Source organism: Balaenoptera ricei, chromosome 6 (assembly GCF_028023285.1).
Source record: "Balaenoptera ricei isolate mBalRic1 chromosome 6, mBalRic1.hap2, whole genome shotgun sequence".
NCBI classification, from domain to species: domain Eukaryota; kingdom Metazoa; phylum Chordata; class Mammalia; order Artiodactyla; family Balaenopteridae; genus Balaenoptera; species Balaenoptera ricei.
The window spans coordinates 103084727-103097521 of NC_082644.1; the positions used below are offsets into that span (position 1 = coordinate 103084727).

The 12795-nt window shown below is 53.4% G+C and overlaps 1 protein-coding gene across 9 annotated transcripts in view; it reads left to right on the top strand.

Annotated features, from left to right (window-relative positions):
• Positions 1-12795, top strand: part of ZNF618 (zinc finger protein 618) — a 185024-nt gene that overhangs the window by 114103 nt on the left and 58126 nt on the right. For all 9 annotated transcript variants that reach the window (XM_059925422.1, XM_059925425.1, XM_059925423.1 and 6 more), the window contains exon 3: positions 2798-3057. In XM_059925422.1, the coding sequence (XP_059781405.1) occupies positions 2798-3057 (260 nt within the window). The remainder of the gene's footprint in view (positions 1-2797; positions 3058-12795) is intronic.

A 12795-nucleotide genomic window follows, 5' to 3' on the forward strand; every position in this document is an offset into this window, starting at 1 on the left:
ATGTCATCATGGACCAGTGTCATCATAACGGCAGCTGCCATCCAAGGAGATCCACTCTGTACAGCTTTCTGGCTCACCTCCTGCCCCGCGCTGGCAAGGATCACAGACAAGGAAACTGAGACTTTAGCAGACAAGGAAACTGAGACTCGGAGAGGGGAATCTCTGGCCGGAGGTTGCGGGGTTTGTGGGCACCCAACCTGTCAGACTCCCAACACCTCCTCCCTCCCACCAGGATGGCAGATGCTAATGAGGTCCTTGAGGGCAGGAAGGGACACTAGGTCTGTTAAGACAGGATGGTCAAGCGCTCACAGGCCCCGGGGGGAGGGCGTTCTGGGCAGGGAGCTGTTCTGTGTCCTTCCCATCCTGTGATGTCCGCTGTGGGGAACACTGACAGGTGGGACATCTCCCCTCTGGTGGGCCTCTCTGCGGGCCCTGGGAAGCCCATCTGCCCTGAACTTGGGGCTTAGCCCCTTGTGCAGCCGGGGTCGGGACCAGCCAGGGCCAAGCCAGGGAGAGGCCTCAGCTGCCTGCCTGTCCAGCAGCCCCTAGGGCCCGTGGGCTGTGTTCTTGCCAGGCTGGCATGGAGGGTTGGACAGGGTCCCTGAGTTCTATCTCTGTGCTCAGCGTGCCTCAGGGTGGGCAGGACTGGCCAGTTGTAGCACCCACGTGGTCTCAGCTAGGGAATAGGGATCTCAGCAACTTCGATCACCAGTTTCCCTCAGCACTAGCATCTCCACTCTAGGAGTCACTCTAGACAGTGTCCTGGTTGTACATTTTTGCAGTCGGTCCTCACGAGGCCCTTTGAGTTAGTGTGGGGCTCCCTGCCTCACTGGTGCGGAAACAGGCTCAGAGAGGATCAGGGCCCACTCAGGGTTGCCCCTGCACTAAAATCTACGCGTGTAAGACTCTTCCCCTGTGTTCTCTCGTTCCCTGCACACTTCTTTCCCCTGCCCCCCATATAGACGATAGGTACCCCAGAACATCTCCACTGGGGCCACCGTTCTAGGTCCCTTGCAGACATTGCCTTGCGTCTGCATCACAGTTCTGTGGGGTAGGTGCCGTGTTTATCCCCATCGTATGGGTGTGAAGACTGAGGCTCGGGGGTGAAGTCCCTTTTGCAGGAACCCACAACTTGAGAGAGTGGCAGTTCTGAGATTTGGCTCTGGGATGATCCAGATTCACAACCCAGTGATCTTTCCATCTCAGTTCCTCGCATCTCCTTCCCGCCAGGCCATCAGGCAGCCTCTGCTCCCTCTTCGTGGTTTGCAGACGGCCTTTTCTCTGTGTCCTCACATGGTAGAGAAATAGCGGGAAAGAGATCTCTCTCCTTCTTCTAAGGCCACAGTCCTATCGGATAAGGGCCCTACTGTTCTGATCATATTTAATCTTAGTTACGTCCTGAAGGCCCTATCTCCAGATACAGTCACGTTGGGGATTAGGACTTCACCAGGTGAAGCGGGGGTGGGGAGACACAGTGCAGCTCATAGGACCACCCCAGTGGCCTTTCTCTGCCCCCTCGTCATCAGCTGGAGCCTTCCTTCTCTCTCTCTGCTCAGTTCCCCAACCTGGGAGAAAGTTGAGAGCTGGGCGGGACAGTGGACATGATAAAACCCATGTTCTTGTGGTAGATGGAGCTGGAAGCCCAGAGAGGGGAAGGGTCTTGTCCAGAGTCACAGAGCAAGCCCACTGCTGATCCAGGATGAGATCCTGGGTCCTGCCTCCCAGCCCGGGCACCTCCGCTAAGGTCCAGTTGGTATGCTAGCCGGCCTTGCCTGAGCATGCCTGAGCCTGGGCCTTGAAGTTCATGGTCCAGCTGCTTCTCTGGAGCACTGGAGAGGGCTGGACATGGCCAGGGCAGCATCGCCAGGCCTGGAACATGACCTGATTCCCCAGCTTGTGCATGCCTCAGCTTCCCCACCACTGCCAGAAGGATGAGGGGGCCCTTATAACACAGAGAGTCTCACTGAAAGGAGAACAGTTCAAGAGTGGATGGCCGGGACCTGGCTTCGTGCCTTGGCCTGCCACCAATCTTGTGTGTGGCCCTGGGCAGGTCGCAGCCCTGCTCTAGGCCTCAGGGCCCACCCTCAATATTGAGCATGTTAACTTGAGGATGTTTTCTCCTATTTGAAGAGCCACCTAGAGACCAGATTGTGGGGGGCCAAGCATTGGCTCCGTGGCCTCCCCCTCAGTGAGCCTTTTGGCCTGTATGTGCCCTACTGTAAAGCAGGGTGAGCTCTGCAGCCCTTCCGCCAAGGAGCAAAGGGAAGGGCACCACGCGCTCTGCATACATCAAGCCACTGAAACCCCTGCTGCTCAAAGTGCCATTGAGGACTAGCAGCACCTGCCTCCACTGGGCGCTTGTTAGAAATGCAGAATCTCAGGCCAAGCCCCAGACCTGCTGGACCAAATCTGCATTTTACCAAGATTCTCAGCTGATTTATGGTCACACTGAAGCTTGAGAAGAACTGATTTCAACCAGCCAGAGCTTTTCTTGCAGGTCTCTTGTAACTCCAGTTACAAGAGTTACTGGTCACATTTAGACCCCAGCTTTTCCATCTGCAAAATGGGTGCAGTTTGAGCCATCCTAGTCCAGTGATTTTCAGACTGTGTTCCTTGGAGCCCCAGGGTTCCCTGGAGGACCCTCAGGGGCAGCGGTGGGGACCTGTGCTTTAAGGTGAGGGTCACGTGAGAGGTGGGTCTATAGCTAAAAATTTTGCAACCCCCTTGGCTGGGGCGCTCCCAGGTAGGTCTGGGGCGAGTCTGGGGTCCACACTGAGCAGACTATCTTCTTTCCCAGGGAGCGCTTGAAGCGCAGCCAGAAGAGCACCAAGGTGGAGGGGCCAGAGCCTGTGCCGGCCGAGGCCTCGCTGAGCGCCGAGCAGGGAACGATGACAGAGGTGAAGGTCAAGACGGAGCTGCCCGATGATTACATCCAGGAGGTGATCTGGCAGGGCGAGGCCAAGGAGGAGAAGAAGGGGGTGAGCAAGGATGGGACCGGCGACGTGCCTGCCGAGATCTGCGTGGTGATTGGCGGTGTCCGCAACCAGCAGACCCTGGGTGAGCGCCCGTCCGCAGGGTCGGGCTGGGGCCAGGGTGGGAACGTGGAGCCGGAGTGCTAGGGAGGGAGGCCTGGGATCCCTGTCCCTCCCCGGCTGAGAGAGCCTTCTGTGGCTGCCCTCAGGGAAGGGCCTCAGCTCCTGACCCTTGCCTTTGCCTGCTCAGCTCTGCTCTGGAGCTCTTGTCTTCCCACCTGACGTGGCAAAACCCTACCTGTCCTTTTAAGACTTTGCTCAAGTCAAATGCCTGGAACTTTCTGCAGGCCTGGCGAATCTCTCACACCAGGGGGCTCCCACGCCCCAGATGGGTCCAGCACAGCCTGTATCACTCGGTGTCCTAAATGCCCGTCTGCATTTCTTCCTCCTGGGCTTCCCCGGGGGCCTCCGGGGGCAGCTTTCAGTGTGGGTCCTTCTCAGACCAGTTGTCCAGTCAGGATCAGATGGGTGGCAGTCTGGCACCTTCTCCCACCTCTTCTGGACTGGGCCAGGCTCAGAGGAGCTCAGTAGAAACGAGCTTCTTAGAAACCATCTCTCCCCGCTACATTACAGCGTGAGCCAGGGGATACCCCTTCGGGGCTGCCTGCACTCCTGCCAGTTTGCAAACGCAAATGCCCACAAAGCCCGAAAGATACGTTTATTTAGCATTGTGGAGATGAGCCAGACAGGCAGGTGGTAGGTGGTAGGGCCTGGGTCCAGCTGGAGAGCCCACGCCTCACGTACGGCAACTAGGTGGGGAGACGGGCTCAGCGTGGCCAGATCTTTGGACAGAACACATGCCAGAAATGAGAATTTTAATGTAAATTCTTTTGGCTTTAAACGTTGGTGACTAATTTGACTTTTTAAATCTGCCAAACAAAACATATCTGTGGGTCAGAGTCATTCCATGGGCGGCCAGTTTGCAACCCCGGTCTGTAAAATACAGTCCACATGCCTCAGCCTGGCACGGAGACCTTGCCTAGTCTGTTCCCAGGTCTCTGTTTCCATCTGTGCCCTCCTCTGCATTCCTGTGCTCAGGAGGCCACTTCACTCCCCTCTACCTGTCCCTCCTGGGGCAGCTCTGCCCACCTCCTCCTGACTTCCAGGCTCCCATCCCATGTGTGGCAGGCAGGGGAGGCTACCCTCTGTCTGTTTCCCCAAGTTTAGACTCGAGACCTCTTGCCTTTTCTTCCCAACCGCTGGGGATCACCCTCAAGTTCCCTTTCCCAGCTGTTTCTGGGCTGGTTGTGGCCACCATCACTCCACCTGGGTCACTGTGGTGTCCTGCTAACAGCCATGCCTCTGTGTCTTTCTGCCCTCACCTGCCATCTACTCTGGCTGCCAAGGGCCTTGAGAAAAATGAAACACTGACCATGTCACTCCCCACTGTATCTAAGGTCAAGGCCATAGCATTAAGGTCCTCCATAACCTGAGCCCCATAGCCCCCTTTCTTCTTTCTTTCTTCCCGGTCCTTTCATTCCAGCACAGTCTGCTCTTCTGCAGCATCTCCTACCCTTTGCTCCTGCTGTTCTCTCTCCCTGGAATGCCTTTGCCGAAATCCAACCCAGTTTACAAGAGTAGCTCCAGTGCCCCCTCCTCCCAGAAGCCTTCCTTGATTTCTTCTGGTCAGAAGTGGTCTGTTTCTGCCCTGCCCCTCAGGGGGCACTTCCCATTATCCACTTGAGATTAGAGGGGCCCTGTCAGCACCTGCCTCTGCCACAAGATGGGCAGCTCCTGGAGATTAGAGCTCCAGGACCTGTCTTATCTGTGTCTGTGCTCCTTACTCCCACCACACAATTCCTAGCAAGGTACTAGTTTCTAGGAAGCAGTGTTGTCATTGGTGCTATAGCTGTCAGAATGGGGCTAGGTTATGCCACAGTAACAAAAGACCCTAAAAAGTAATGAGATCTTGGTAGCTCAGAACCACAAAGGTTCATTTATTTCTTAGTTCCACTACATGTCCATTGTGGGCCAGCTGGGGGCTCTGCTCTGTTCTGGACCCAGGCTTAAAGCAGCCATTGTCTGGAATGCTGCCAGCCAAGTGACAGAGGGAAAGACAGCTCTGGAGGGACTCATGTGCCAGCTGCAATCCACAAGTGAGATGTGTTAATTCCCTTCACAGTCATTGGCCAGGTTAGTCAGGTGGCCCCACCCAACCTCAGGGAGGTGGGGAAATGCCATCTCCCATGTGACAGAAGGGGGGATGAACCAGAAGTATTTGCTGAAGAGCATGAGTGACTTAGCCCAGTGTCGAATGAAAGAAGAGTCTTTTCTGGGGCCTGCGTCTGACCTCCCTCCACCAGTGTTCACTCCCCAAGGCCTAGGACTGTGTTAGCCACTCATGGATGTGTTAGTTAACTGAGGAGAGGACCTGCCCTTGCTCACTTTAAGACTCACTGGACCCAGGAGTTATTTATGCCCTTCACTGGGAGATGCCCAGTGAAGGGTAGTTGAATCTGAACCTTGAGGCGGGGCCAGCAGTCAGGATTCAGTGGGGAAAGCCTGGAGGGGCCATACTCTGGAAATGCTGGGAGTCCTCCCTGGGCCAGCTCCCTGCACAGTGAGAGGCCCCAGGGCCTCATGCCAGCCACAGACTCTGGTTTCCAGCTCAGCTGCTACTCAGCAATAGGTTCCTTGGCCTTGCTGTGCCTTAGTGTCCTCTTCTGTTAAAGGAGACATGCTCCCTGTCCTGGCCACCTCATAGGTGTGGGAACTGAAGGGGACAGTGTTGTGCAAGGAGAATGAGCTCAGCTCCTCAGGCTGGGAGTGGATCCAGGCTTCCTGACTTAATGGCTGTTGCACCTTGGGCAAACTGCTTGACCTCTCTGTGCCTCAGTTCTCACAATTGCAAATTCATGGGGTTAGGTGAGGATTCAATAGGATAATGTGTATAAAGTACTCAACATTGTACTTAGTAAATAATTCGCTGTTATTAGCAGTAATACTAGTATTGATAGTATAAAGTATCTCTTCAAGAGGAAAGAGTAGTAATAGTTTCTGCTATTTTCCCAGGTCTGAGGAATAAGCCAGTGTGATGTAGAGAGGAAGCAGGATAGAAAAGAAAGCTGGCACTGGGTGAGGTGTCAGAAGACATGGCTTCTAGTTGGTTCTCGGTTTTCTCCCCTGAGCTGCTTCTAGTACTGCCCCCCTAGAATCCAGGGACATTGAGGATGTTAGGAAATTTCTGAGTAACCTGCTTTTGGAAGACTTTTGTGGAAAAGGTGTAAAAACCACAGTTAGAAGTGGAGCCGCCATTTTGGAGCCAGTACCAAAGCAGGGCCAGGGCACTCCCTGCTGGTCATGATGGCTCGTCTCACATCCATCAAGGCAGACCTTCCACCTTGAGGGTGTAGTTTCTTCTGCCAAGGGTCAGGCTCAGAGGAATCTGGCTTGGCCTTTTAGTAGCAGGAAAGAAAGGCAGTATTTTTTAAAAAAATCAATGTTAGTATTGAACATTTTGAACTCATCTCATCTCAAAAAGGCAAGTAGATATTATCTTATGGGCCACGTCCGAGCAATTGCTGCTGGCTATTAGGAGTTCTGTGTTGAAGATTCTAAAGGGTGGCATGATTGATTATTGACGTCTGTCATGGATGTGGAAGTGGGCAGAGGAGCTCCACATGCTATAGATGTGGCACTCAGAGCCCCTTATTTTATAGAGGGGCAAACAAAGGCCTGGGAAATGGAAGAGATTTGCCACTGCACCTCACAGCACCCGCCTCCCACCTGCTCCTAGAAGTAAAACAAGGAAGGAAAGCATTCCCAGGGATCTGGCCGGGACAGAATGCTGGTTAGAGCCATCCCTTTAAATGAGCTTGTGCCACAGTGTGCTTCTGTGCCCTGGTGGCTGGGCGCTGTGCAGTGAACATGTTCCCAGGGCACTTGGCAGGGGTGCGCAGGGCTGTGGCCGGGCTCTGTTGCTGAATAGAGTAGTGTTCCTGTTCGGTCACCCAGTGCTTTGCCATGAGGGAACCTCCTGCTTGCCTTTTCTCTGAGCTCCATCCGCCTGTTCCCACCCCAAAGTCCTCACTGGCCCTTTACCAGCCATCAGACAAACAGTGTTCCTAGTGACACAAACATTATCTGAGGCACTTCCCGTGGAGGAGCTTGGGTCTGGACACATGGATGGCATTTGGCAGCTTCTCAGACTAGTAGAGTCGAGAGGGGCATCAGTGCCCAGGAGGCTGGGTGCCAAGCTTGCAGTAGTTGCTGCTACTTTCCTGCTGCCCAGAAATTCTTTGTGCTGAAAAGGGTATCTCTCAGTCTTGAGAGACTGAGAAAAGGGTATCTCTCTCCTTTTTTAGCAAGAAGAGCAGAGACAATACTGACCGTGACAACTTTGTTGGATAAAACCAGAAGTGAAAGGCATCCCTAACTGATCACTGCGCACTGTCCCAACAGTGTACCTCAGAATCCTTCTCAACACAGTATACTAGGAAGTCACTGCCAGTCAGCTAGAATTGAAAAATCTGAAGTAGAAACCTGCTCGTCAGCCTTGTCCTAGATGATGAAGACAAGGCAAGCTGGGTTTACACCAAAAAGCATCCAGCCCATGGAGCATTTCCTGGAGGAATGGTGCAGAAGAGATGATGGAGTCTAAGTATTCACAACTTAGAGCATTTTGGTGGGATGGGACCGGGCAGACACATTCCAAGTAGCCCCAGCCAGTACAGGAAAGTCACCAGGAGGTGATTTCAGCTCATAAAAGGGAGGACTCTGTGATTATGGGAAGTGTTTGGTAACTGAATACAGGCCTGTGAGGGAGTGAGTTCCTGTCCTAGAGATGGGTAAGCAGAGGAGGGTCACTGGACCAGGTACAGGAGGGAGAGTCAGTCAGCTGGGAGCCTGGATCCTGCGAGGATGTTTCTAGGCAGCGAGCTTTGGGCACCAGGGGTGGTGGTGTTTTCACACACACAGGGCTGCCCAGGGAGAAGGGGCAGGGAAAGAGGAGGCGGGGGCTCGGCCACAGCTCTGGAAGGAGCAACAGAAGAGCAGACAGCCATTCAGACACAGCCACGTGGGTTTCGGTCTCTTATAAACCCAGGCAGCAAAGGTGCCAGGTCCCGCTTCGTAGTGCCAGCTGATAGTTTCCTGTTTCAATCGGTGTTGGCAGGGCTTTGGGCCTGAGCCTGCCAGAACCTACACTCAGCTGTTTGCTGCAGCCACTCAGAAAGGAGGGTTCTGGCCTCTCTCTCAGGTGCGTCTTATCCCAGCTGCTGACTCTCCATCTGGTGGTCCAGGGTGGGATGGGGTTCCTGATTGGAGGGAACCCATGGAGATGGGAAAGGGCCCCTGGTCTGTAAGCCAAAAGCCCCGGGGTCTGCCCCGCTGTGGGGCTCAGGACGGGTCCTTTAACCTCTCTGAGCCATACTGTCTTCATTGATCAGTGGGTGTAATAAAGTCTGCCTGTTTTTCTAGTAGGATTGTTGAGGTCAGAGTGAAGTAATAGGTATGAAAGTGGTTTTGAGGGGGACAAAAAATGCAAAACAGATACCAGTGGTATTAGCCAAAGCCTTGGACGTTGACACATCCGGGGTTACCTCTGGAATGACAGGAAGCTGAAAGGCCAATGGCTTCAAACTTCTTTTCTTCAGTGTCTCCTAGAAGAATTTTGAGAAACTATATTCTCTTTCACATTTTTGAGTTGGCGTCTAACGTTTTCATTCAAAGTTTTGAGTAATTACAAAGGATACAATTTCTGATGTGTTGTATTTTTTTTTTAAATGTGGCATTTTGGAAGTAAAACTGTGAACCACTCTTTTTTTTTTTTTGCTATTTATTTATTTATTCATTCATTCATTCGTTTGTTTGTTTGTTTGTTTATTTATGGCTGTGTTGGGTCTTCGTTGCTATGCAAGGGCTTTCTCTAGTTGCGGCAAGCGGGGGCCACTCTTCATCATGGTGCGCGGGCCTCTCACTGTCGCGGCCTCTCTTGTTGCGGGGCACAGGCTCCAGACGCGCAGGCTCGGTAGTTGTGGCTCACGGGCCCAGTTGCTCCGCGGCATGTGGGATCCTCCCAGACCAGGGCCCGAACCCGTGTCCCCTGCATTGGCAGGCAGACTCTCAACCACTGCGCCACCAGGGAAGCCCCCCAACCGTCATCCATTTAAAAAACATATGAACAGGTTCATCTTTCACAGTCAGAAATTTTACATCTTTCCTTTTTCTCCTTGAACTCATATTTCCAGCCCGCTTCCCTCACAGGATTTTATCCTAATGTAATATATTTTTTATGCTTGAGAGTCTTTTATTGATCACTGTTTCACACTCATCTCCCACAACAAGATGTACGTAAATTGAAATAGAAATTTCTAAAAAATATGTTGGAATCATAAAGCTGTACATTTTAAAACTTTTTTTTTCCCTTGATGGAGTTGCTATTAGCATACAATTTGTCAAAAACAAATTTAGATAAATAGCAAACATAAAAGTAAAAAATTATTGAAAATGCACCTCTTAATGAAATGGATGAGGCTTTATTTCTTCAATTGGCTCATGTTTCTGTGAATTAATATTTCTTATTGTTGAGCGAGACAAGATTCAGCATTCATTTAATTCCTTTTTTTCCATTTTCTTAAGTGTAAGTGCTTAGAAGGCTTGATCACATAAATAAGGAGCCAGGGGTGGATGCAGTCTCGTTTTATCAGTGTCACTCAATTCTTTGAACGCCTTCCAAGTTGTATGCCAAAAATCACACAGGGGTCTATCATCAGATATTATTTTCAGTGGTCTCTTCGCTGACAACTCTATTAGATTCTTCTTCAATTTTGTTGAAAGCAAAGAATTAGAAATCACCCAATTTACAAAAGAAGTTATTCCCAGTCATTAGATCCACCCACTTTCTGAGTCTAACACAGTATCTCTTTGCCTGGAGCCCTGAGATGTTAATCCCTCTTGGACGGTGGGATTAGGGGTGGGTGAAAGAACCATTGTGTTTGTTGTGTGGAGAAGGGTGACGGTGAGGAGAACCAGCTGAGTGGGGCCTCCCTGCCCTCCACGTTCTCTGGTCCATTGGTTTTAGGAAGAAATGCATTGGGAATTGATTCTTTTAAAATTCCCTGTGCTCATACATCCCCAGGGGATTTGTACTCTGCTTGGAAGACCGTGGTCCCGAGGACATTTGTTCTGAGTCCCAGCCCCAGGGAGCCTCAGGAAGCCTACTTGTCCACGACTTACCTCTCCAGGCCCCCTGTCCCCCAGCAGGCCATGCGTGGGCCAGCTCTGCTGCTTCTTAGGACCAAGGGGGCAGGGTGCTCCTGAGCACGTGATGTATGAACAGCGGCTCCCGAGACTCTGAGCTAAATACGGGACTGCCTGTTGTAAGGAGCCATCTGTCTGTCCCCCCACCTTGTGTTTTTCTTCTCTCCTTCACCTGCTCTGGATTTCTGCCTTGTTGCATTTTGTGTATCCTGAAAGGTGGTGGAGCTGATCTGGAGCTCGCTGGGTGCCAGTGATAGAGTTCAGGCATGCTGCCCACATTCCTCTTCTGCCTCCGTCTTCCCACTTCTCCCTCCAGTGGCTTCGGGAAGTCCACCCACCTGCTCTCACCTGGCCTCACTTGGTCTGTCCAGTGCTCTTGGGAAGGGAGCTTAAGCCAGGCTCTCTGCCAGGTGGTTACAGAAAATGCTAGACCGATGCTCTTCATCAGTGCCTGTGGATTCTTGTCGTGTCACTAGTGACAGCGGGATGGGGGAGAGGAAAGGCTTGTGCCTGTGTGCTGACGTGTCCTGCCAGCCACCCCAGGCAGTCGCTCCCAAGGCTCTTGATAGGGCGCTCTGGGGGTCCTGTGGCGGTACCAGAGCTGGCAGGGGGTTCTGCTGCCCTGCAGTGTTAGGGGGAGCCCCATGACTGAAGGGGGTTCCTTGGCATCCGGAGGTAACCTGGCATGGTGGCAGTAGGATGGCTCTGGATCCCTGAAGGCCAGCTTTGAGCCCAATTCCTCACTAGCCACTATCTGAGTGGCCCCAGCCCTGGACCACCTGGCCCCTAGGACTTTCAAGTTCATGGTTGAAGTGGCCGTTGAGTTGTCTCAACCACATGAGGACTTCTGGGAAGATGGAGGGTGGAAATGAGACCTGGGTGTACTCGGTAACTGGTAGCCGTTAGCAGGCGCCCTCTCTTGGCATCCTCCCGGGGGCTGACTGTGTGGTGGCCACACCCATGGGCCCTGGAGCAGGACAGATCAGGTGACCTCTGGCCCGATGTGTTCCCCCTCATCTGAAAAATGGGGATAATAATCGCCTTTCTGTGCTGGATTTGTGAAGATGAACTGAGCCGATGCGTGAGAAGCCCCCGAGTCCAGAGCTCGCTCCCACTAGCTGGCTGTGTGAAGTGGGCAAGTTGCTGCTTCCGCACCGTGCAGTGGGGTGCAGTGGGGTGCAGTGGGGTCAGAGGCCAGCCTGTGCAGAGACGTTGGAGAGGCGCAAGTGAAATGAGTTGCAGCGCCTGCACTTAGTAGGCCGGAAGAGATGGAGACAAAGGACAGGAGGGTAGCGGGTGGGGGGGGGGGGTGGAGTGAAGAAGCGGACGGGGCAGGGAGTCAGGCAGCCGGGAGGGGGAGCTTCTGAGCGGAGAGTCTCCGTCCGTGAGAGCCCTCCAGCGCCCACTGCACCAACCTGGGGTACACGGTGGCCGTGGGTCAGGGGGACAAAAGGCCACAGCACACGTCGGGTACATCCTCCCTGGAGGGTCATTTTGCTGGAAGGATTACAGGGAGAAATGTTAGGTTATAACCACGTAATGGATAACTTTATGTTACATCCATGTTATGAATCAGGACAGAGGAAACACAAAACTGCAGGGGAATCTGGGCCCGCGGCTGCTGTTCTGCCACACCCCGGCCTCCCTTGCGGAAGTGTGGCCGCCCCTTAGCCAGCACAAGCTCTTTAGTGAAAAAGTCGACAGCGTGATCTTGTCCAACCCTCTCGTGTGTGGATGGGGAGACTGAGGCACTGAGAGGTCAGGAGACTGGCCAGCCCTAGACCCAGAGCCCTCCTCGCTGGGCCCCATCTTTAAGGGCTCTTTCTGATTTCTTGCTAGTTCAGATGGAAAAGCGCCGGAAGGCAGCCCTCACGGTGAATCTGTGCGAAGCCCGTATTCAGGGACCAAGCGTTGAGATATGCATCTGGTACATGATGGCTGAGGGGCAGGAGGACCTGTTGGGGCCAGCATGAGGGCGGGGGCGTGGCTGAGTGCAGCCGTCAGCTGCAGACCCCTGAGTACACAGGGCCTGCTAGCCTCTGCAGGGACACAGGGAACCACCTCTTCACCCCATCACTGCCACCGGTCAGCAAATCTGAGCCTGCCCGGGACCCTGGAAGACGTGCTGCTGGAGGGATGGTAGAGCATGACTCAGTATGCCAGGCAAGGGGTCCGCTCTGCCCTGGGGCCAGGAGAGGGCCCGAGGCTGGCGAACTGTGCCCCTGTGATTCTCTGAATGGGTTGAGGCCTGTGAGCAAGGCTGCATGTACCCTTGGCTGTCTGTGGATTGAGGGAGAAGCCAGTGGGACTGGCCTGCTTATAAACAGTGTCAACTGGGTGGGTGAGTCGGGGACATCGCAGCCTGCAGGCTCTGTCCATCAGCCTACACTTACTGTATGGTTTGAGGAAAGACCTTGGGTATTGAGGGCAGTTGGAGAAACTGAGGCCCAGGTCTTGTGGCAGAGAGGGGTAGAGCTGGGGCTTAGAGACCTCATCCGGAAGTGCGTCAAGTCTAAACAAGTCTTCCCCATCACAGGCTGTGGCCTCGGTCCTTTGGGGAGAG